This window comes from Pseudophryne corroboree, chromosome 6 (genome assembly GCF_028390025.1).
Source record: "Pseudophryne corroboree isolate aPseCor3 chromosome 6, aPseCor3.hap2, whole genome shotgun sequence".
NCBI classification, from domain to species: domain Eukaryota; kingdom Metazoa; phylum Chordata; class Amphibia; order Anura; family Myobatrachidae; genus Pseudophryne; species Pseudophryne corroboree.
Genome location: NC_086449.1, coordinates 528,894,610 through 528,919,743, shown reverse-complemented (window position 1 = coordinate 528,919,743; position 25,134 = coordinate 528,894,610). Strand labels below are relative to the sequence as shown.

The window sequence follows — 25,134 nt, the reverse complement described above, 5'->3', positions numbered from 1 at the left end:
TAGCGTTTTACTTTTTTCCACATTTTGTTTTGTTACAGCCTTATTCCAAAATGGAATAAATTCATCTTTTACCTCAAAATTCTACACACAATACCCCATAATAACAACGCGAAAAAGGTTTTTTAGAGATTTTTGCAAATTTATTAAAAATAAAAAACTAAGAAATCACGTGTACATAAGTATTCACAGCCTTTGCTCAATACTTTGTTGATGCACCTTTGGCAGCAATTACAGCCTCAAGTTTTTTTGAATATGATGCCACAAGCTTGGTACACCTATCTTTGGGCATTTTCGCCGATTCCTCTTTGCAGCACTTCTCAAGCTCCATCAGGTTGGATGGGAAGCGTTGGTGCACAGCCATTTTCAGAACTCTCCAGATATGTTCAATTGGATTCAAGTCTGGGTTCTGGCTGGGCCACTCAAGGAAATTCACAGAGTTGTCCTGAAGACACTCCTTTGATATCCTGGCTGTGTGGTTAGGGTCGTTGTCTTGCTAAAAGATGAACTGTTGCCAAGTCTGCGGTCAAGAGTGCTCTGAAGCAGTTTTTTATAAGGATGTCGCTGTACATTGCTGCATTCATCTTTCTCTCTATCCTGACTAGTCTCCCAGTTCCTGCCGCTGAAAAACATCCCCACAGCATGATGCTGCCACCACCATGCTTCACTGTAGGGATGGTATTGGCTTGGTGATGAGCAGTGCCTGGTTTCCTCCAAACATGACGCCTGACAGTCATGCCAAAGAGTTCAATCTTTGTCTCATCAGACCAGATAATTATGTTTCTCATGGTCTGAGAGTCCTTCAGGTGCATTTTGGCAAACTCCAGGGAGGCTGCCATGTGCTTTTTATTAAGGAGTGGTTTCTGTCTGGCCACTCTACCATACAGGCCTGATTGGTGGATTGCTGCAGAGATGTTGTCCTTCTGCAAGGTTCTCCTCTCTCCACAGAGGAATGCTGTAGCTCTGACAGAGTGACCATCTGGTTCTTGGTCACCCCTCCCAACTAGGGCCCTTCTCCCCTGATCGCTCAGTTTAGACGGCCAGCCAGCTCTAGGAAGAGTCCTGGTGGTTCCAAACTTCTTCCATTTACGGATGATGGAGGCCACTGTGCTCTTTGGAACCTTCAAAGCAGCCGATATTTTTCTGTACCCTTCCCCAGATTTGTGCCTCGAGACGATCCTGTCTTGGTGGTATACAGACAATTCCTTTTGATTTCATGCTTGGTTTGTGCTCAGACATGCACTGTCAAGTGTGGGACCTTTTATAGACAGGTGCGTGCCTTTCCAATTCATGTCCAGTCACTGAATTTACCACAGGTGGACTCCAATTAAGCTGTAGGAACATCTCAAAGATGATCAGTGGAAACAGGATGCACATGAGCTCAATTTTGAGCTTCATAGCAAAGGCTGTGAATACTTATGTATATGTGATTTCTTAGTTTTCTCTTTCATCCATCTGGGGGACGCTGCGCAGTTACTTGTGGGTTAGAGGTGTGTGGTTGTGGAGTTTGGCACAGAACTATTAAGAACTGACCCCTCCCCCCTCTAACCCCTCCCATCTCCTTCCTGCCCAGCCAGCACCTCAGTTTTAGTTTTGTGCCTGTGGAGTACAGACACAGATTTTTCTCTCATGAAGATTTTAGTTAGGTCTTTTATTATTTTATCACTTGGAGTGCCTAGTCCCTGTATACAGGTGACAGGTGCTACTAGAGTGGGGTTAGCTAGAGATTCCCACTCTGTTCTGCCGCTGAAAGCCACCACACTTCGGTCACTGGGGCTGGATTCCTGTTCCTAAGAAGTCGGCAGTGAGGAGGTACAGGATAGACACAATCTGTCTCTGACAGTATTGGTCTATCCTTCCCTATATAATATAGAATATATAATATAGAATATTTGTATTAATACTTGTGTGCCTCTCCCCCCCCCCCCCCCCCCCCCCTCCCCCTCCGCTCTCTCTCCAGAGGTGAGCGTTGGAGTGCAGTACCATATTCCACTGTGTTTTGACCAGACATTCTATAGACTAGAGGGCCAGTGCTCCTTCCCTAGCTATAAGTAGACTGTCACTGGCTGTAACTGCTGGTTCACAAAGTCTGGGCAATGTTACATTTAACTGAAGGAAAGGGGAAGAGAGTGGTGAGTCACTCTCCGGGGGATCGCTAGAGGCTGCCCGCACAGAGCCGCTGTATGTAGCGGTGCGCGGGAGCAGCTGCCCGAACAAAGCCGCTACCCGAACACAGCCGCTGTATATAGCGGTGTGCGGGTGCCACTGCCCGATCAGAGCCGCTGGGGAGCCGCTGGATGTAGCAGTGAGCAGGAGACGCAGGCTTCCGGCTATAGCAGGGGGACGCGGCGCTTACTTCAAAAGGACGGATTCCCGCCCTGCACTGCCTTGCGCGCCCTCCCGGCCAGCGTCTGCAAAGCACCGGGCGCCATCTTCTACGGAGACAGTACAAGGGGCGCTGTGCAGCACACACCTAACAGCAAGTATACTTTGGGGGCATAGTGTTACTCTACACTTGTAATGAGAGTTAACAGATTTAATTTTTGCACAAATTACTCTGAGCTTATAGTTCGTTTGTAGTGCACTTGTTTAAAGAAAATAAATAAATAAATAAAATAAAGTTTAATTATGTCAATACGTCATGAGTCAAGGCTAGCTAAGGGTAAAGCGGATGCTGATACCCTCTGTGCTTCATGCTCTGGTGCATCTGTGGTGATCCAACAGGGAGTTTCCGCGGATCAGTCTGTCTGCTTGGATCAGAGACATCTGGTGTGGGCTTAAAATATGGGCAGATGTCTTGCTAATTTAATTCAATCCCAAAACAAGTTTGTAAACTCTGCCGGCAGTTCTTCTGCCACAAAACGGCCATAGCCGTTGCCGCTATAACTTTCTGGGGGGTTCTGATTGACACAACGCATGTGCTGTCTGCATGCACCTAGAACAATGTTCAGGTGTAGTTTGTATAAAAAGGGGAAGTAGACCCAAAGTGGGGCGAGATTTCGGTCTGGGAAGATGACTTTTCTACTAGCTCAGCTGTTAGATTGCTGATAGACTCCATCCGTCACCTTAATAACAGGGATATTTTAAAGGAGCCTGACTTAAGCCGGATTCTCGTTTCCAATCCCCTACGGCATAAAAAATTTCTATATCCTTTTACAGAGAGGATATCAGATTTTGGGAAACAGGCCAAAAGGTAGACGTTCCCATTTCAAATTTAGCAGGAACTACGGTTATTCCTTCTGTACAGTCTGTGACGTTGAAAGATCAGATGGAAGCAATGCCTAAATCTGTTTTCTTTATCAGGTGTTTCTCTTCAACCACTTTTAGCTGGCGCTTGGGTCCTCAAGGCCGCGGATGACTGACTAGCACAGGTCATCTCTGGAAGGTAGTCTGACGATCCATCGGAAGCCATTCAATTAACAGAACAGATTTCAGAAGGTTCTTACTTATGTGGGTGAGGCCTTTGTTGATCCTGCTGCGCTACAATCCCGTATTTCTGCCTTGACCGTGACAACAAGACGGTCTCTTTGGTCTCGGGTTTGGAAGGCCGATTTTGACCCCAAACAGACCTTGTCGGCGGTACCATTTGAAGGTGAGTACTCTTTAGGTCGGAATCAAAGAAGATTATCTCACATTCTACAGAAGGAACCCCTTTCTTCCAGTTGCTCCTCCGAAACCGAATTCTACAAGGTTCCGGTACTTTCATATACAGGGGATACCCACGAAGGGAGGCATTCAGAGGTAGACGTTAACCTGCCAACAAACCTACTGCATGACGGTTCACGATCCTCGGAGGAGTCAGTGACGGTTGAGACTCGGTTACTACAGTTCAAAGGAGGGTGGTTCCTATCGAAACGAGGACCCAGTCCCATATCGGGTGTTCATCACTCCTCTTTCAAATGGTTCCTTCGGACGTCGAGCTCTTCATCATGCAACAGCCATTTTGCTTACGAAATGAAGTAATTCTTCTAGGTCCCGCTCGGCAGAGAGGTCGGGATTTTACTCGTGGACAAACTGGAGGGTTCATTTCAACCCAAAAGTTCAAAATGGAATCCATCCTCTCGGTTATTGTCGCCAAGGAAACGGGGATATTTGGCCTAATTGGACGTAAGACGCCTATCTGCTTGTTTCTATTTGGACGGGTCATCAATCTCTTCTGAGATTCGCGGTCGGCCTTGACATTTTCAGTTTCAGGCAGGGAATCAACATTATTCTGTATTTGGGTAATCTGTTGATCAAGGCAGGGTGGATTCTTCATCAGAACTTGCGTCTCGCTATGGAGTCTCTGCGGTCATTCGGATGAATAATTTATTGTCTGAAGTCATCTTTGCTTCCTTCCCGGAAGATGATGTTTCTGGGACTTTTATTCGACACCAACAACCAGAAAAGTGGTTCTTCCTCAGGACAAGATTCAGGACATACAGTCCAGAATTCGAACACGGCTACATTTACCGGTGGTTTCGGTTCTCCGTTGCATGCAAGTGAGACAAGATGGTGGCAACCTTCAAGGCAGTTCCATATGCCACGTTTCAGACTCGACCCTTTTCAGACTCAGATTCTCAACTGTTGGACTCGGACAGGGCCTCATCTTGAATTACTGTTGGTCCACGTGTCTGTACAGACTCGTCAGTCGCTTCGCTGGGGGTTTCACAGATACAATTTGACCAAAGTAGTTCCGTTCACAATTTGGTCTTGGGTGATGGTCACCACAAACACCGGCCTCAGAGGTTGGGGGGCGGTGTTTCAGACTCATCACTTTCAGGGACTCTGGACCAGTCAAGAGTTAAAGTTGCAGATCAGCATCTTGGAGTTACGGACAATCCGGTATGCACTACTTCGGATTCAAACCATGGTTCAAGGTCATCCAGTGCGGATTCAGTCTGACAGCGCCTCAGCAGTTGCTTACATAAACAAGGAAGTAGGTACTCGAAGCTGATCCGCAATGAAAGAAGTCGCTCAGACTCTCACATGGGCGGGACATTGGTTCCTGGCCATATTCGCGATTCATATTCCAGAAATCGAGAACTGGGAAGCGGATTTCTTAAGCAGTCACACGATGCATCCGGGAGAGTGGGAGTTTCACCAGGAGGTGTTTCTGACTCTAGTAGCCCGGTGGGGGTTGCCCGATGTAGATCTGATGGCGTCTCGTCTAAATAATAATCTTCCTCTCTACGGATCGCGTACTCAGGACCCTCAAGCAATTCTAATCGATGCACTGACAGCCCCGTGGCACTTTCAACTGGGATATGTGTTTCCACCATTTCCACTGATTCCACGTCTGCTTAAACGCATTCAGTAAGAAGGTCTCCCAATCATTTGGGTAGCCTCAGCTTGGCCACGCTGACAGTGGTTCATTCTGCGTCACAATATGGTCGTCAAGGAACCATTCCGACTCCCTCTGTGTCCGGATCTTCTGATTCAAGGACCAGGTCACCGCCCAGATTGGGTCGGCTGGCTTTGACGATTTGGTTCTTGAACCCAACCTTTTAAGGGAAAAGGGTTTTTTTCTCGTCTTGTTGTGTAGACGATGTCTCAGGCTAAAAAAAAAAACAAAAACAAAAAAAACGGTGACTTCTAGAGTATACCACCGAGTATAGCGTATTTACATTGATTGGTGTCAAAAGCGTGGTTTAACACCGGATTTGTTTCGTATTCCTCGTCGGTTTATACTTCCTTCAGGAGGGTCTCAATAAGGGTCTGAGACTTCTTCACTGAAGGGTCAAGTTTCTGACTTATCGGTTCTTTCTTTCAAAAGAGACTGGCTATCTTTCCAGAAGTTCAGACGTTCCTTCAGGGAGTTCTTCGGATTCAGCCACCTTTTGTTCCTCTGGTTCCCCCTTGGGACTGTAACTTAGTCTTTACGGCTCTTCAGTATTCTCCATTTGAGCTATTTGGAATCTGTAAAATTGCGGTATCTAACGTTCAAAAGTTGTCTTCCTATTGACAATTGCCTCCGCAGGGCGAGTGTCTGCATGGACAGCTCTTTCTTGCAGACCACCCTTGTTGAGGTTTCATGATAGCCGGGTGATTCTGCGAACAAAAACCTTCCTTCCTTACGAAAGTTGTGTCAGCGTTTCATCTAAATTAGGACATTGTCCCTCCAGCGTTTACTCCTTCTCCTTCCGGGGAGGATTCCCATTTGGCTCTCTTAGATATGCTCAGGGCCTTACGGATTTATTTATCTTGTCCAAATCCTGTCGGTCGTACGGCTGCATTGTTAGTTTTTAATTGATGCGCCCAAACGAGATTGGTCGGCTTCCAAGAACACAGTGGCTCGTTGGGTGATTTCGCCATAAAAACAGTTTTCTGATATTTCAATTTCTGAATCGATTCCAGCTCATTCGAGTTGGAGCTTCTTGGGCTGCTCGCGGGAATACATCTATTGAGCAGCTATGTAGGGCGGCGACTTGGTCGCCTGTGCATACGGTTCAAAAAGGGTTTACCGTTTTTTTCATATTTTCAATTTGGAAACTGCCTCTGTTGGGCGTCAAATTTTACAGACGGCTATGCCGTCTACTTCTCCCTCCTCTCATTAGCTTGCTTTGGGAAATCCCACAAGTAACTGCGCAGCGTCCCCCAGATGGATGAAAGAGAAATAGGGATTTTTGTTTACTTACCGTAAAATCTCTTTCTCTGATTCCATCTGGGGGACGCTGCGATCCCTCCCATATGGTTGTCTGGTTTAACCAGTAATTTTTTTTTTCGGTCTATCTCCTTTGGCTTGGCTAAACGTTAACTGAGGTGCTGGCTGGGCAGGAAGGAGATGGGAGGGGTTAGAGGGGGGAGGGGCCAGTTCTTAATAGTTCTGTGCCAAACTCCACAACCACACACCTCTAACCCACAAGTAACTGCGCAGCGTCCCCCAGATGGAATCAGAGAAAGAGATTTTACGGTAAGTAAACAAAAATCCCTATTTTTATTTTTAATAAATTTAAAAAAAAAAAAAACTTGTCACGTTGTCATTATGGGATATTGTGTTTAGAAATTTGAGAGGGAAAAAATGAATTTATTCCATTTTGGAATAAGGCTGTAACATAACAAAATGTGGAAAAAGTGAAGCACTGTGAATACTTTCCGGATGCACTACTACAGTGGATTGCTTTGACATGAAAGGTAAAATATACTCTTTGTTAAGGGGACTTCTTTCAGTTACTACATACTTAGGGGGTCATTCAGACCTGATCGCACACTAGGTTTTTTGCTGCGATCAGGTCAGAACTGCGCATGCGTATACACAGCAATGCGCAGGTGCGTCGTACGGGTACAAAGCGGATCATTACCCAGCGATGGATTGTACGAAGAATCCGTTCGCACAGCCGATCGCAAAGAGATTGACAGGAAGAAGGCGTTTGTGGGTGGCAACTGACCGTTTTCTGGGAGTGTTTGGAAAAACACAGGCGTGTCCAAGCATTTGCAGGGCGGGTGTCTGACGTCCGTTTCAGCCCTGGGCAGGCTGAAGTGATCGCAGTGGCTGAGGAAGTTCTGGGCAACTCAGAAACTGCACAAAACTTTTTTTGTACCGCCCGGCTGCACATGCGATCGCACACTTGCAAAGCGAAAATACACTCCCCTATGGGCGGCGACTATCTGCTCGCAGCAGTGCAAAAAACCCTAGCGAGCGATCAGGTCTGAATTAGGCCCTTAGTACAGTATATCTGCACAATAAATCTAATTTCTCTTGAGAATAGTTATATTACAGCTTGTTTAGTAAACCTCTAATAATACAGGTTGAGTATCCCATATCCAAATATTCGGAAATACGGAATTTTTTGAGAGAGTGAAATAGTGAAACCTTTGTTTTCTGATGGCTCAGTGTACACAAACTTTGTTTAATACACAAAGTTATTAAAAAAAATATTGTATTAAATGACCTTCAGGCTGTGTACAAGGTGTATATGAAACATAAATTGTGTGAATGTACACACACTTTGTTTAATGCACAAAGTTATTAAAAATATTGGCTAAAATTATCTTCCGGGTGTGATTATAAGGTGTATATGAAACATAAATGCATTCTGTGCTTATATTTAGGTCCCATCACCATGATATCTCATTATGGTATGCAATTATTCCAAAATACGGAAAAATCCGATATCCAAAATACTTCTGGTCCCAAGCATTTTGGATAAGGGACACTCAACCTGTATAAAATATCACCCAGGGCTTCAACTGTATAGTGCTTTTCTCTGACGTCCTAGTGGATGCTGGGAACTCCGAAAGGACCATGGGGAATAGCGGCTCCGCAGGAGACTGGGCACAAAAGTAAAAGCTTTAGGACTAGCTGGTGTGCACTGGCTCCTCCCCCTATGACCCTCCTCCAAGCCTCAGTTAGATTTTTGTGCCCGAACGAGAAGGGTGCAATCTAGGTGGCTCTCCTGAGCTGCTTAGAGTAAAAGTTTAAATTAGGTTTTTTATTTTCAGTGAGTCCTGCTGGCAACAGGCTCACTGCATCGAGGGACTAAGGGGAGAAGAAGCGAACTCACCTGCGTGCAGAGTGGATTGGGCTTCTTAGGCTACTGGACATTAGCTCCAGAGGGACGATCACAGGCCCAGCCATGGATGGGTCCCAGAGCCGCGCCGCCGTCCCCCTTACAGAGCCAGAAGAGCAGAAGAGGTCCGGAAAATCGGCGGCAGAAGACGTCCTGTCTTCAATAAGGTAGCGCACAGCACCGCAGCTGTGCGCCATTGCTCTCCGCACACTTCACACTCCGGTCACTGAGGGTGCAGGGCGCTGGGGGGGGGGCGCCCTGAGACGCAATAAAAATACCTTAGATGGCAAAAAATACATCACATATAGCTCCTGGGCTATATGGATGCATTTAACCCCTGCCAGAATTCATAGGAAAACGGGAGATAGGCTCCGCCCCCTTATCGGCGGCCTTATCTCCTCAGCACACTGGCGCCATTTTCCCACACAGCTCCGTTGGAGGGAAGCTCCCTGGCTCTCCTCTGCAGTCACTACACTACAGAAAGGGTTAAAAAAGAGAGGGGGGCACTAATTACGCGCAGTATTGAAATTACAGCAGCTATAAGGGGAAAAACACTTATATAAGGTTATCCCTGTATATATATAGCGCTCTGGTGTGTGCTGGCAAACTCTCCCTCTGTCTCCCCAAAGGGCTAGTGGGGTCCTGTCCTCTATCAGAGCATTCCCTGTGTCTGTGCTGTGTGTCGGTACGTTTGTGTCGACATGTATGAGGAGAAAAATGATGTGGAGACGGAGCAGATTGCCTGTAATAGTGATGTCACCCCCTAGGGGGTCGACACCTGAGTGGATGAACTGTTGGAAGGAATTACGTGACAGTGTCAGCTCTGTATAAAAGACAGTGGTTGACATGAGACAGCCGGCTACTCAGCTTGTGCCTGTCCAGACGTCTCATAGGCCGTCAGGGGCTCTAAAGCGCCCGTTACCTCAGATGGCAGATATAGACGCCGACACGGATACTGACTCCAGTGTCGACGGTGAAGAGACAAATGTGACTTCCAGTAGGGCCACAAGTTACATGATTGAGGCAATGAAAAATGTTTTACACATTTCTGATAATACGAGTACCACCAAAAAGGGGTATTATGTTCGGTGAGGAAAAACTACCTGTAGTTTTCCTGAATCTGAGAAATTAAATGAGGTGTGTGATGATGCGTGGGTTTCCCCCGATAACAACTGATAATTTCTAAAATGTTATTGGCATTATATCCTTTCCCGCCAGAGGTTAGGGTGCGTTGGGAAACACCCCCTAGGGTGGATAAAGCGCTCACACGCTTGTAAGGGCTCTACCCTCTCCTGAGATGGCCGCCCTTAAGGATCCTGCTGATAGAAAGCAGGAGGGTATCCTAAAATGTATTTACACACATACTGGTGTTATACTGCGACCAGCAATCGCCTCAGCCTGGATGTGCAGTGCTGGGTTGGCGTGGTCGGATTCCCTGACTGAAAATATTGATACCCTAGATAGGGACAGTATATTTTTGCCTATAGAGCATTTAAAAGATGCATTTCTATATATGCGTGATGCACAGCGGAATATTTGCCGACTGGCATCAAGTCTAAGTGCGTTGTCCATTTCTACCAGTAGAGGGTTATGGACACGACAGTGGTCAGGTGATGCGGATTTCAAACGGCATTTGGAAGTATTGCCTTATTAAGGGGAGGAGTTATTTGGGGTCGGTCTTTCAGACCTGGTGGCCACGGCAACAGCTGGGAAATCCACGTTTGTACCCCAGGTCGCCTCTCAACATGAGAAGACGCCGTATTATCAGGCGCAGTCTTTTCGTGGACAAGCGGGCAAAAGGTTCCTCATTTCTGCCCCGTGACAGAGGGAGAGGAAAAAGGCTGCAGAAATCAGCCAGTTCCCAGGAACAGAAACCCTCTCCTGCCTCTGCCAAGCCCTCAGTATGACGCTGGGGCTTTACAAGCAGAATCGGGCACGGTGGGGGGCCCGTCTCAATGAATTTCAGCGCGCAGTGGGCTCACTCGCAAGTAGACCCCTGGATCCTTCAGGTGATATCTCAGGGGTACAAATTGGAATTCGAGACGTCTCCCCCTCGCCGTTTCCTAAAGTCGGCTTTACCAATGTCTCCTTCTGACAGGGAGACAGTTTTGGAAGCCATTCACAAGCTGTATTCCCAGCAGGTGATAATCAAGGTACCCCTCCTGCAACAGGGAACGGGGTATTATTCCACACTGTTGTGGTACCGAAGCCGGACGGCTCGGTGAGACCGATTCTAAATCTAAAATCTTTGAACACTTACATACAGAGGTTCAAATTCAAGATTGAGTCACTCAGAGCAGTGATTGCGAACCTGGAAGAAGGGGACTACATGATGTCTCGGGACATCAAGGATGCTTACCTTCATGTCCAAATTTACCCTTCTCACCAAGGGTACCTCAGGTTTATGGTACAGAACTGTCACTATCAGTTCAGACGCTGCCGTATGGATGGTCCACGGCACCCCGGGTCTTTACCAAGGTAATGGCCGAAATGATGATATTCCTTCGAAGGAAGGGAATTTTAGTTATCCCTTACTTGGACGATTCCCTGATAAGGGTAAGATCCAGGGAACAGTTGGAGGTCGGTGTAGCACTATCTCAGGTAGTGTTGCGGCAGCACGATTGGATTCTCAATATTCCAAAATCGCAGCTGGTTCAGACGACTCGTCTTCTGTTCCTAGGGATGATCCTGGACACAGTCCAGAAAAAGGTGTTTCTCCCGGAGGAGAAAGCCAGGGAGTTATCCGAGCTAGTCAGGAACCTCCTAAAACCGAGCCAAGTCTCAGTGCATCAATGCACAAGGGTTCTGGGTAAAATGGTGGCTTCCTACGAAGCAATCCCATTCGGCAGATTCCACGCAAGAACTTTCCAGTGGGACCTGCTGGACAAATGGTCCGGGTCGCATCTTCAGATGCATCAGCGGATAACCCTGTCACCAAGAACAAGGGTGTCCCTCCTGTGGTGGTTGCAGAGTGCTCATCTTCTAGAGGGCCGCAGATTCGGCATTCAGGACTGGGTCCTGGTGACCACGGATGCCAGCCTGCGAGGCTGGGGAGCAGTCACACAGGGAAGGAATTTCCAGGGCTTATGGTCAAGCCTGGAGACATCACTTCACATAAATATCCTGAAGCTAAGGGCCATTTACAATGCTCTAAGCTTAGCAAGACCTCTGCTTCAAGGTCAGCCGGTGTTGATCCAGTCGGACAACATCATGGCAGTCACCCACGTAAACACAGGGTGGCACAAGAAGCAGGAGGGCAATGGCAGAAGCTGCAAGGATTCTTCGCTGGGCGGAAAATCATGTGATAGCACTGTCAGCAATTCCGGGAGTGGACAACTGGGAAGCAGACTTCCTCAGCAGACACGACCTCCACCCGGGAGAGTGGGGACTTCACCCAGAAGTCTTCCACATGATTATAAACCGTTGGGAAAAACTCGACAGGTATTGCGCCAGGTCAAGGGACCCTCAGGCAATAGCTGTAGACGCTCTGGTAACACCGTGGGTGTACCAGTCAGTGTATGTGTTCCCTCATCTGCCTCTCATACCCAAGGTACTGAGATTGATAAGATGGAGAGGAGTAAGCACTATATTCGTGGCTCCGGATTGGCCAAGAAGGACTTGGTAACCGGAACTTTAAAAGATGCTCACGGAGGATCCGTGGCCTCTACCTCTAAGAAGGGACCTGTTTCAGCAAGGACCCTGTCTGTTCCAAGACTTACCGCGACTGCATTTGACGGCATGGCGGTTGAACGCCGGATCCTGAAGGAAAAAAGGCATTCCGGATGAGGTCATCCCTATCCTGATCAAAGCCAGGAAGGATGTAACCGCAAAACATTATCACCGCATTTGGCAAAAATATGTTGCGTGGTGCGAGGCCTGTAAGGCCCGACGGAGGAAATTCAACTGGGTCGATTCCTACATTTCCTGCAAACAGGAGTGTCTATGGGCCTGAAATTGGGGTCCATTAAGGTTCAAATTTCGGCCCTGTCAATTTTCTTCCAAAAAGAACTAGCTTCAGTCCCTGAAGTTCAGACGTTTGTGAAAGGGGTACTGTATATACAGCCTCCTTTTGTGCCTCCAGTGGCACCTTGGGATCTCAATGTAGTTTTTGGGTTTTTTGGGTTCCAAAAAAGTCACATTGGTTTGAACCACTTAAATCTGCGGAGTTAAAATATCTCACATGGAAAGTGGTCATGCTGTTGGCCCTGGCCTGGGCCAGGCGCGTGTCAGAATTGGCGGCTTTATCCTGTAAAAGCCCTTATCTGATTTTTCCATTCGGACAGGGCGGAATTGAGGACTCGTCCTCAGTTTCTCCCTAAGGTGGTTTCAGCGTTTCACCTGAACCAACATATTGTGGTGCCTGCGGCTACTAGGGACTTGGAGGACTCCAAGTTGCTAGACGTTGTCAGGGCCCTGAAAATATATGTTTCCAGGACGGCTGGAGTCAGAAAATCTGACTCGCTGTTTATCCTGTATGCACCCAACAAGCTGGGTGCTCCTGCTTCTAAGCAGCCTATTGCTCGTTGTAATTGTAGTACAATTCAGCTTGCACATTCTGTGGCAGGCCTGCCACAGTCAAAAATCTGTAAATGCCCACTCCACAAGGAAGATGGGCTCATCTTGGGCGGCTGCCCGAGGGGTCTCGGCTTTACAACTTTGCCGAGCAGCTACTTGGTCAGGAGCAAATACGTTTGTAAAATTCTACAAAATTGATACCCTGGCTGAGGAGGACCTGGAGTTCTCTCATTTGGTGCTGCAGAGTCATCCGCACTCTCCCGCCCGTTTGGGAGCTTTGGTATAATCCCCATGGTCCTTTCGGAGTTCCCAGCATCCACTAGGACGTCAGAGAAAATAAGAATTTACTTACCGATAATTCTATTTCTCATAGTCCGTAGTGGATGCTGGGCGCCCATCCCAAGTGCGGATTGTCTGCAATACTTGTACATAGTTACAAAAATCGGGTTATTATTGTTGTGAGCCATCTTTTCAGAGGCTCCTCTGTTATCATGCTGTTAACTGGGTTCAGATCACAGGTTGTACGGTGTGATTGGTGTGGCTGGTATGAGTCTTACCCGGGATTCAAAATCCTTCCTTATTGTGTACGCTCGTCCGGGCACAGTATCCTAACTGAGGCTTGGAGGAGGGTCATAGGGGGAGGAGCCAGTGCACACCAGCTAGTCCTAAAGCTTTTACTTTTGTGCCCAGTCTCCTGCGGAGCCGCTATTCCCCATGGTCCTTTCGGAGTTCCCAGCATCCACTACGGACTATGAGAAATAGAATTATCGGTAAGTAAATTCTTATTTTATTTTTTTTTAAACTTTTTATTTACACCAGGAGAGACAGAGAAATATACAATACAGATTCAATTGCATAATAAAATGTGAAAATCAGTCTCCTTGGTGGTAATTTTTCAAATAATTTTGTGCATATTTAAACAGATATACAAAAATTTCTCCCCAACTGTATAGTGCTTTTAATGGTGAAATTGTCATAGAAAATGGAAGAATTCTTACCATACAACAACATTTATGTGAAAGAGTTCTAGGATGTAAGTACTCTTATTTCTCATGCGTCTTAGAGGATGCTGGGGACTCCAAAAGGACCATGGGGTATAGACTGATCCGCAGGAGCTTGGGCACACTATAAAGACTTAAACTGGGTATGAACTGGCTCCTCCCTCTATGCCCCTCCTCCAGACCTCAGTTAGACTTTGTGCCCAGGAGTGATGGGTCACACACTAGGGGAGCTCTCCTGAGTTTCTCTGAAAGACTTTGTTAGGTTTTTTATTTTCACGCAGACCTGCTGGCTACAGGCTCCCTGCAGCGTGGGAGTGAGGGGAGAGAAGCAGGACCTACTTCTTCTTAGTTTAAAGGCTCTGCTTCTCGGCTACTGGACACCATTAGGTCCAGAGGGTTCGATCACTTGGTGCGCCCAGCTGCTTGTTCCCGGAGCCACGCCGTCACCCCCCTCACAGAAGCCAGAAGAAAGAAGCCGGGTGAGTATGTGAAGAACAGAAGACTTCAGTGACGGCAGAAGACTTCAGTAATGGAGGTAACAGATCGTGCTACACTCCATGCTCCCACACACCAACGCACTCACAGGGTGCAGGGCGCTGGGGGGGAGCGCCCTGGGCAGCAGGTTACTGTTTTCTTTTAAGGCTGGCATTAAAGCAGATTGGTGCTGGGGCACTGTCTCTCCTACCCCCGCCAGCATATAACAGCGCGCTGCGCGCCATTCCTCCCCGCACCGAGCTCCCACGGGTGCAGGGCGCTGGGGGGGGAGCGCCCTGGGCAGCATTTTAAAATCTGATGGGCTGTTTATGATCAGTCTCGCGGTGCCGAGGCTCCGTGTCCCAGACCCCCGGCAGCACATTGTAGCGCACTACGCGCCGTTTCCTCCCCGCCGCCGGCTCTCGGGTGCGGGGGGGAAGAGCGCCCTGGGCAGCATATTAAGGACAGTGTGAGGTTTAACTGGTGGTGACGAGGCTCTGTGCCCCAGACCCCGCCAGCGTGTTCCAGCGCGTTACGCGCCATTTCTCCCCCGACGCCAGCTCCATGGGTGAAGGGCGCCAGGATGGAGGGGAGTGCCCTGGGCTGCATTGTTTATTCATATATATTGGTCCCCGGCGCCACACGCGATACCACCGGGCATAAGGGCGGTCGTGCGCCGCGTCGGTGCTCCCACACACCAACGGTTGGGTCCAGGATGCATGGGGGGCGCCCTGAACGGCAGTGTTTGAGTGTGTGTGTGTGTGTGTGTGTGTGTGTATGTGTGTGTGTATATGTGTATGTGTGTGTGTGTGTGTGTGTGTGTATTATATATATATATATATATGTGTGTGTGTATGTATATATGTATATATTATATATATAGTGGATTTACACTATATAAGGGCCCGGACTATATTTATCTCACTTAAGGAGCGAGAAAGCGCTGGGAGGAGGCGGAGCTTAGTCCTAAGAACGGACTCAGTGCCATTTTCCTCACATCCCCGCCAGAACTTACTGTATTGTAAGATGGGGGGGGCACAGTGTTTTTACTGCTATATGGTTGTCATATAGCATTATGTTGGATAAGGGATGCATAATCCTTGTTGTAATACATACATTCACTGTTTCCCTGTTAGTTACCCACTATTAGTTAGTCGACATGTGTCGACGGGTGTGGGGGCTTAATTACGAACGGTTGTGGGGATATCTGGTGGCTGCGCCGACACACGGCGTTACTTGATTCGGAAAATTAAGTATTACCAAGTTGGTTTTGGTGTGCTAAAAACCGTTAACACATTCGGGAAGTCACAGTGGTTTGTGGATGCCCTGTCGGCATCAGCAGTATTTCCTGGGAAAAAAATTGTCAGGCAGTTATTGCCTTGTATATGTATGTATGTATGTATGTATGTATGTATGTATGTATGTATGTATATATTCAGGTGTTTGTGGGGGGAGTCTTATCAAAATTGTACTTGTATGCTTCCCTCAGACCTCTCGGGGTTCCCAGTTATTATTATTTTTTGCCCGATTACTATCCCTTGCTGTCGACATTTACTAAAGTTTTCTGTCGACCATAACGTTCCAGGTAGATCCACATCGGGAGCATGTCAGTACATGGTCATACACATTCACAACACATTACTTTCTCTAGGGACCTGGCTGGTCGGGACAATCCACTTGCATATAGGATATGTCTATATGTTTATATATGTAGATATGGGTTTATATATGCATGAGTTGGATATATGTGTTTTATTGTGTGTTGCAGGATGTTTATCAATGAATGCTGAAATAATGGTATTCTTAACATGTGCTGGTCGCTCTGTTGATTAAGCTCTAGATTGGCCGTGACGAGTTGGTTTCGATCCTCTCAAGGAGTCCGAATATTATTCTCTTCACAACGCGGAGAGAAAATTATGACAGTCAACTCCTGGTCGACGCAGAGCCCGGTTGCAAAGGATCAGACACAGGCAGCTAAGTGAAATTTTATTTCTATATTTTGACCTTATTTGCACTGTATGCACTTGAGAAAGTGTTGTATTCGGTAGGCATCCGACAGTATTACCCTACCCAGAGTGGGTAGCCTTGCCTATGTTTGTTCTACCTTATAACATTACAGCAGGCTGCCACGTGACAGCAGGAGGTGACCGGAAAAATGCAGAGGATGTCTCAGGGAGATGCTGGAGGGAGGTGTACAGCTGTGGGTGTGGCCTCTGTTCAGTCAATCTCGGCGGATTCCTCTGGTAAATCTAATTTCGGGAGTTAGCCTCCCTCACGATGGTTGGTGATGCATTCTTTTGGGGGGTGCAGTCAGTTTAACCGGTTCGATACCGTTCTGTTTTCTTTTCCTTTTTCTGTACAGACAGTGAAAGGTGAAAAGGTGTAAGTGGTCTGCGGTCTCGTTAGGTTCGCAGAAGTGGATGTCGTTTCTGTTTCCACTACATCCACCACTTGTCGCGGAGTCTATCTGGCGGGTTCCCACTCCGGTGACCACTTGTCGGATAAGTTTCTGTTAGTCCAGGAATAGACTAGGACCTGTGAGTTATTCATAGAATCTAAAGGGGGACATTCTGAGTTCTGATAGTCTCCCCATACTGTTTTTCTAATAGTCCTTGCCATTCCCTTCTGGAAGGGGAGGTAGTACGCGATACCATACAGAAGTGCGTCAGGTTCAGAACAGTCTCTGGCTGTTCCTGTATTAAGGTACAAATCGTTTTCTCTCTGACTGTTTTTAGACATAGGGATTGGCTGTTGTTCCCAACGACGCAGACGTCAAAAGTGGGTTTCAGAGTAGATGCGGACCGGTTATGGTTCGGTGTTTTCCTGTGGAAAGAGGTCTGAGGATCCAGAGTTGGATCGGGTTTGAGGTGACACCTCATCAATATGTTCCGTTTATCAAACAGATGGCTGCGGCCTAAGGGGCCTTTTTCGGTGAGCAGGTCTATTACCAGAGTGGTTTATGGGACCAGTTGGGAATCTGGTCTGGGTCTCACCTGCGCATGCACCGGAATATAATCCAAACGGCCGGGACATCGCTCCGGTGGTGTCTGTTCGGTTCTCTCCTTCTAGAGGAATGTAGGTTCGGGATCCAGGTTAGAGCCTGGTGTACGGGCATACAGATCTCTGATGCGGGGGAGCAGTCTTTTACAAGCGTATTTCCAGAGGATATAGTCAAGTTAAAAAATAAATAAATAAATAAAAAAAACTTGTCTACTGTAAGCTTTCTGGAATTAAGAGCTATTTTCGACTAACGTATTCTTCGTGTTCTGCCCGTGTTAGTTCTGCCGGAAGACTTGTCAGCAGTGGCGTAGGTAGGCCGCTATGGCAGAACATGGAGCAGCCGGCATTGGCAGAAGTTGCACAGGTTGCAGTTGAAGGGGAGGTCTGGAAAACACTATATTAGCAGTCTTCGTTCCGGAGGTAAACGACGGGGGAATAGATTTCCTCTGCTGCCGCGATATCCAGCTGGAGAAAATTCGGTTATCATCGAGAAGCTTTACCAGAGTCTTTGAGGAGTGTCACAATTGGACATTTTGGCGTCTCGCCTCAATGAGAGGCCTCAAGGAGATTATTCCAGGTCAAGGGACACTCAAGATATAGTAGTGGACTTCCTCGTGACACCGTGGGTGTCTTAAGTCGGTCTATGTGGCCTCTCAGCTTTCACTTTTCTCGCGGTGGGGAGCGGAAGTTGTAAGAACATTCCGGTGATCCTCTTGAATCCGAGCTAGCCAGCGAGGGTTGGCTATCCAGTTTTTCATGATTTACTCATAGAAGATTACGGCCCTCTTCCTCTACGTGAGATAATGTTACCACAAGATCAGGGCGTGTAGCATGACTTACCGCGGCTGCGTCTGATGGCGAGGCGGTTGAATGCCATATCCTAAGCCGAACGGGTGTTCCCGGTGAAGTCGTTTCCTCAATTCTTCAGGCTAAGAAAGAACTAATGACAGAGTTACCACCGTAGTTGGAGTACTTATATGTCTTGTGTGTATCCATGAAGACTCCTATGGAAGCCGGTGGGGAGGCAAGCCTAATAAGTTTCTTTACAAAATTTCTCTCTCGGAAGGTGGTCATGCTAATGGCTTTAACATCCGCTAGGCGGGGGTCGGAAGTGGTGTGTTTTGTCTCACAAGACCCTTGCTTGATCTTTCAGGTGGATAGAGAGGAATTGGGTACTAGGTTGGTAGTTCTACCTAGAGTGGTTTCTGGGTTTACCAGAAATCGGTCTATTTTGTTGCTGGTAGTTACTTAGGCATTAACTGTTTCAAATTTCCTCGATCTAGCCGGGGATTTGAGTATGTAATTCGCCAATTTGGCTCAGTGTGGAGTAACAGAAGCTCTATTTGTCTGACATGTTCCCAGCGTAGTTTGGGAGTTTCTGTTATGCAGTCTGTTGCACCCTGATTCTGTGATGCGGTTTGGCATGTTCATTCTATGGCTGGATTGCCGTGGCCGAGGTAGGTGGAAGTCCATTCTTCTGGGAAGATGGGCTTATCTTGGGCAGATGCCCGAGGAGTCTCGGCGCGTCAATTTTGCCGAGCGGATTCTTGGTCGGGATCAAACGCTTTTGCTATACTCTACAAGTTTGATGTCCGGTTTGTTGGGGACCTTTTTCGTTTGCTCATTCGGCGCTGCGGAGTCGTTCGCACTCTCCTGCCCGTTTTGGAGCTTTGGTATAATCCCCATGGTCCTTTGGGAGTCCCCAGCATCCTCTAGGACGTATGAGAAAATAGGATTTTGGTACCTACCGGTAAATCCTTTTCTCCTAGTCCGTAGAGGATGCTGGGCGCCCGTCCCAGTGCGTACTGTGTCTGCAGTTATTGCTTGTGGTTACACCCTGGTGGTGTGTTTTCTCTGTCAGGCGGTGGATACCGTTGTTCATGCCATGGCATGCGGTGTCTTATTTTTGCTTATGTGGACACACGGTTTGTGTTACATATTCTCTCAGCATGGGGCTGTAGTTTGTGCATGCTGTTGGCTGTTAGATAGCAGTGCCGATATGTTCAGGAGGGCATAGTGCCCCTGTCACTGAGCCAGCACCGCAGCTGTCATACATGGGTAGAAGCGGTATCAGTGCATATAATGTGCTGCTTCTCCCCCATAACGGAGGGTAATACATTTACCCCTTGGTGCTAAATGATAGACCTGGAAATTAATCTTGAGTGATTTCTGTTTGTAAGAAAAGCAAGGCAATTTTTGCAGTTTTAAGATTAAATTAGCTCAGTATTTTTTAGGCTAGTGTAGCTCCAGTGATAGTCGGACACATTACATATATGTATACAGAATATATCATAAGCTGTAGAATTTTTTAAAAGTGTTAAGTGAGGGAAGTAAAATAAATCCGTTCACCCAGATAGTAACGATATGTAATAAAATAATAGAAAAAAAACCTAAATTACTTAATACGTATAACATCTAGGAAATACCATTTATGTCTGTACTGAACCACTGAGGGTGTTGACCAGGCCACCTTCCAAATACATTACGCAGTACACCCAGCGGGGAATTCAGTATGCCCTAAAATTTTTACAGGGTGTGATAAAAGGGGGTAGGGCCTGGGGCTATTCAATTACCACTGCTCATTGAATTCCCCCCTTTATTATGCTAGCAAACCACATTTGGCTAAACAGTAAATGCGATAAGGAAAACAATAGGCAACAAATCATTACGGAAAATAATAACCAAAAAATGTCTTTCATGAGAGGTTCATGTCGAGGCTTGGAAATCACTTACTGAAATGAAACTTCGTAATACGTGACCGTAGCAACTTTGTTTTGTGTTAATACCTTGCACAGGTTTAGTTACTTTATATTTGGAAATTGTAAAAATATTTTCTGGAATGTTTCATCATTACATATTGCCATCGTGTTTAGTTGCAATTTGTATACAATATCCAAGCATATATTTTGTGATGTGGCATTGTGTGTCCTCGACATCAGTTGCTAATATATTGCTATGTACTCTACCTGCAGGCCAATGGATTGTTACCAAGATTGCAGGGGCAAATTGATCTTCTTCTGTTTAACCCCCCTTATGTGGTGACCCCTCCGGAAGAGGTAAAGATGAGAAGGTCCGATAACTAGTTGTGGATTTTACAAAAAAAAACAACCATTCATTTCTTATAGTGAAAAAGCACGTAGTATGTTATGATGATGTACCAACAGCTATAAGAGAGGCATAGATACATTTATGATGATGAAGCATGTTACACATGCTAAACACAGCTCTTTCATGTTGTACTCCAGTGTGGTGTTTTAGCACTCACACAAACATACAAAACTTAAATAATTTCCTCTAAACCTTTTGCATTCAGAGATGTACGTATGTCTCAGTATATATACAGAATGAAATGTATCACACATAATACTAAAGCTTGGGTGAAACTTCTTTCAGCAGAATAATGATCCCAAGCACAAAACCAAAGCATTGCTGGGGTGGTAGAACAACGTAAAGGTGAATGTTGTACAATAGCCATGTCAAAGTCCAGATCTCAGTCTTGCAGTCCACAAGCATTATCCAAACAACCTGAAGCGAATATCACTCCTGAACGGTGTATATACCTTTCATAAACTTACCCCAACAGACCTAACGCTGTTATGGCAGAAAAAGGTGGGTCTACCAAGTACTAGGCTGCAGGGATTGAATACTTATGTAAACATAATTTGTTTGAAAAAAATAATTGTGCATGCAACTAATGAATTATGAGTTTGAAAATTTTCTTTAAGAGCCATCTGGTTCGCAGTATCATACAATCTTTGTAAGTGTCATTTGTTATACAGACAAACTTGTTCACCTTTTAAGGTTTTAACGCAAGGGAAATCCATAGATTCCAGCACTTACCACACGGGTAATATGCAGAATAGTTGAATAGCTTGGGGCATTAAACCTGGAGCTTACACTGTGGGTAATTGGATATGTCCCTTAGTGTATTTTAACAGTATTAATACATCTATCTCTTTTTATTTACTCCTAACATTTTGGGTGTAAATTTTATTCAGATCAACATAGGCTCCTCCGTGTAAGTACCAGACAACAATAGTGCTTGATCAGAAATCAAGAGATGTATTCAGTAGTTGCCTTATGTTTAAGCAAATTAGAGTATTTTATTAGTAGGAAAATGTACTTTAAAATGTTGGTGTGCTGTACAGATGCAGCTGTACCTTGAAACAAAACTAAAACCCCCCTTTACATGCCTGTATTTTTCTAGGTAGGCTGTATTGGAATACAGGCAGCCTGGGCTGGAGGTAAAAATGGCCGAGAAGTTATGGACAGGTTTTTTCCTCTGGTTCCCAAACTTCTTTCTCAAAAAGGCTATTTCTATTTACTTGTTCTAAAAGAGAACAACCCAGGTGAGGTATTTTGATTTACATTACACATTAGGACTTTTCCCATCTGTACAATGTAACTTCTTCATGACCTGTTTTGGTCCATTTTGTTACTTTTACTGTGACAATAGTAGTTAAATGGCAGTCTTCCCAAATGTTCCTTAAAAAAAAAAAAGTACTTTAATTAGTGATCCACAAGTTCTAAATCTGCTACTACTGTTGCTGCAGGCCGAAATGGCTCCCCCACCTTTCCTGAAATTGCTGTACTCACACCCAGCTGGGAGAGGAGATCTGATAGTCCTGGATACTCCTGGCTCTATCTATCCTCGTATGACAACTTATCACTTACCTCATTTCTCTAGCCAACAAATCCAAACAAACCATTCCTTTGACAGGATTGGTAAAGTGAGCCAAAAGTAGTGCAAATGATAAGTGGTTGAGACCACGGCTGAATCTAACAAATAGTGGGGATCTTAGGAAAGTCCTTACAATAAAGTTTTATTAAGGGGAAGTGGTTTGCTAAAACTTTAACATGGCATAGCTGTTTAATTGTCTTAAACTGACACATTTATGTATTTTGTACAATCTTTAATGATAAAGCATACAATTATTCACAACTGCAGAGTATCGGCAAAACCATTCCATCAAGTGGCATAAAACGTAAACACACACAATGTAGGGAGCAAACACAGACCAAGGAGCAATTATGTTTAGTCTTTGACATTGAGCCACCTGTATTAAATTGCACAATACTCCTGGAATCCATTGACTGGGGATATGATGAGGTTATCTATGCTCATGTAGAAATCTCCTGTAGCACACCATTAAGAAATAGTTGGGGCAGGGGCATTTTAAGAGAGGAGAGGGCCCCCTCCTTTCTTGCAGCGTTATGTCAGAGTCTACTGCGGATGTGCAGGTCTCCGGGAACATGGTGTCTGCGCCTTGTTCTCGGGGGACATCTCTAGTGCGCATGCGCAAATCGCGACAAGCATTTTTCAAATGATTTTGCTGTAGGGGTAAGTATACTATATGGGTGCTGTGTGGGCACACCTTGTGCCCGTTATAGAAACGCCTATGAGTTGAGGTAGGGTGACCATAATATCTCTTTAATCTGAGACACCTATGATTCACACAGGTTCTTTGGCTGGCTAAACTCTAGCCTGACTTTTACCTGGTTTTAGCCAGCCACAGAACCTGTGTAAATCAAAGGTGTCCCAGATTAAAGGGATATTATGGTCACCCTAGTTGAGGGGACTAGTATAAAAGCCATTGATGATCTGTGAAGTAGGTTTAACAACCAAATGCTAGTATTAATAGGCAAGTCCTTCTGTAGGATCATCTTGTAGGTGCAGTTAGTTTAACCCAACTAACCCAAAAATGGCCGCGCTATTCCAACAAATGTGAAGCTGCTTCCCCACTGCCTGTTACCAGGATACATATTACTAGAGGGCCGTGACATTGGTACAGCACCTTTTTGTGGTCTGTTTTGACCACATATGAGCTTATGGAACAAGCTGAAGTAGTGTAAAAGAATGATGATTATTATTTTCTAAAGGTGTACATTTATTTTCAGATGAGATTGCGGAGAAAATGAAGTCATATGGATTAGAAGGGTGCAAACTGCTTTCTAGACAAGCCGGAATAGAATATCTGACCATTTTAAAATTTTGGAAAACTGGCTGATTTTTTTAAAATGTATTATTTATTATCAACGGAACTGCGTATCCTCAATGAGGAATATATAATAGAACAAGCACCGACTATATACCCATGGTAGACATTTTGCAGCTGGACCAGTGATCTGGAGAATACAGTTTCATTAAGTCAGTGGAAGCTAGTGACCTCACATGGATCTAACATCTTCGTAGTAAATTGATTGCTTTTGCCATGCTTGATTTGGTTATGTGCGTGAAATACATATCTGTGATGGGCACATTTGGGGGAGAAAGTACTTTGCAAGGTCATAAAATGGACCTTAGGTTTCCGTTTTTTCATGTGTGAACATATGTATTATAAATGAACAAATGTGCAACAGTTGGATATATTTCGGAAATAAAAATAATATTTTTAGACTTATTTTTTGAATGTACATTTTAATATTGAATGACTGATTTGAATATCCTGCTACTCTCCAAGTCAGTCCAGTTTAATTTTGCAAGTCTCGATCTGAGTAAAACCGTTTTTCTCAGACTAAGGGCTGTAACACACGCTCCGGTTTTTGACGGATGGCAAAAAGCCGGACAAACTTTGTCCGGCTTTTTGCCATCCAGCAGAGTCTTTCACACACAACGGCTTTGAGCCGTGTGTAATGCTGTGCACATGCGCAGCATTAGACATGGCTTGAAAAAAACCTGTTGTGTGTGTGAAAGTTCCCATTCACACACACGGTTCACTGACTGCAAAGACGGCACGGCCCCGGCCCGGCAGCAGGACCTTCCAGTTGATCTTTCCGGCCGGGCCAGGGCCGTGCAGTGCAGTGTGAAAGGACCCTACCCCTCACACTGTTAATTACAATACCGGCACGGGAAAAAGCCATCCGGCTTTTTCCTCGGCCGGCAAAAGCCGGCGTGTGTGTTTCAGCCCTTAGAGCTAATGATGTCTCTGGTTATTGATTACAACTATTTATTATTTTGGCATCCAAAAATTGGAGCCCTGGAAAGAAAGTCACACCCCTTTTCATGTTTAAAAATAAATTTTCTCTAACGTCCTAAGTGGATGCTGGGGACTCCGTCAGGACCATGGGGTTTAGCGGCTCCGCAGGAGACAGGGCACAATAATAAAAGCTTTAGGATCAGGTGGTGTGCACTGGCTCCTCCCCCTATGACCCTCCTCCAAGCCTCAGTTAGATTTTTGTGCCCGGCCGAGAAGGGTGCAATCTAGGTGGCTCTCCTGAGCTGCTTAGAATAAAAGTTTAAGTTAGGTTTTTTATTTTCAGTGAGTCCTGCTGGCAACAGGCTCACTGCTACGAGGGACTTAGGGGAGAGAAGTAAACTCACCTGCGTGCAGGATGGATTTGCTTCTTAGGCTACTGGACACCATTAGCTCCAGAGGGAGTCGGAACACAGGTCTCACCCTGGGGTTCGTCCCGGAGCCGTGCCGCCGACCCCCCTTGCAGATGCCGAAGTTGAAGAGGTCCAGAAACAGGCGGCAGAAGACTTTCAGTCTTCATAAGGTAGCGCACAGCACTGCAGCTGTGCGCCATTGTTGTCAGCACACTTCATACCAGCGGTCACTGAGGGTGCAGGGCGCTGGGGGGGGCGCCCTGGGCAGCAATGTATTATACCTTTTTCTCTATCGTCCTAGTGGATGCTGGGGTTCCTGAAAGGACCATGG

At 46.0% G+C, this 25,134-nt stretch overlaps 1 protein-coding gene across 2 annotated transcripts in view; it reads left to right on the top strand.

The window, feature by feature from the left end:
- The window catches only part of N6AMT1 (N-6 adenine-specific DNA methyltransferase 1), a 43,205-nt gene extending 19,328 nt beyond the window's left edge, over window positions 1-23,877 (top strand). For both annotated transcript variants that reach the window (XM_063927569.1, XM_063927568.1), the window contains 3 exons: window positions 20,449-20,532; window positions 21,684-21,825; window positions 23,375-23,877. In XM_063927569.1, coding sequence (XP_063783639.1) covers window positions 20,449-20,532; window positions 21,684-21,825; window positions 23,375-23,484 — 336 coding nt within the window. In that variant the 3' untranslated portion in view covers window positions 23,485-23,877. The remainder of the gene's footprint in view (window positions 1-20,448; window positions 20,533-21,683; window positions 21,826-23,374) is intronic.
- The last annotated feature ends 1,257 nt before the right edge of the window (window positions 23,878-25,134 follow it).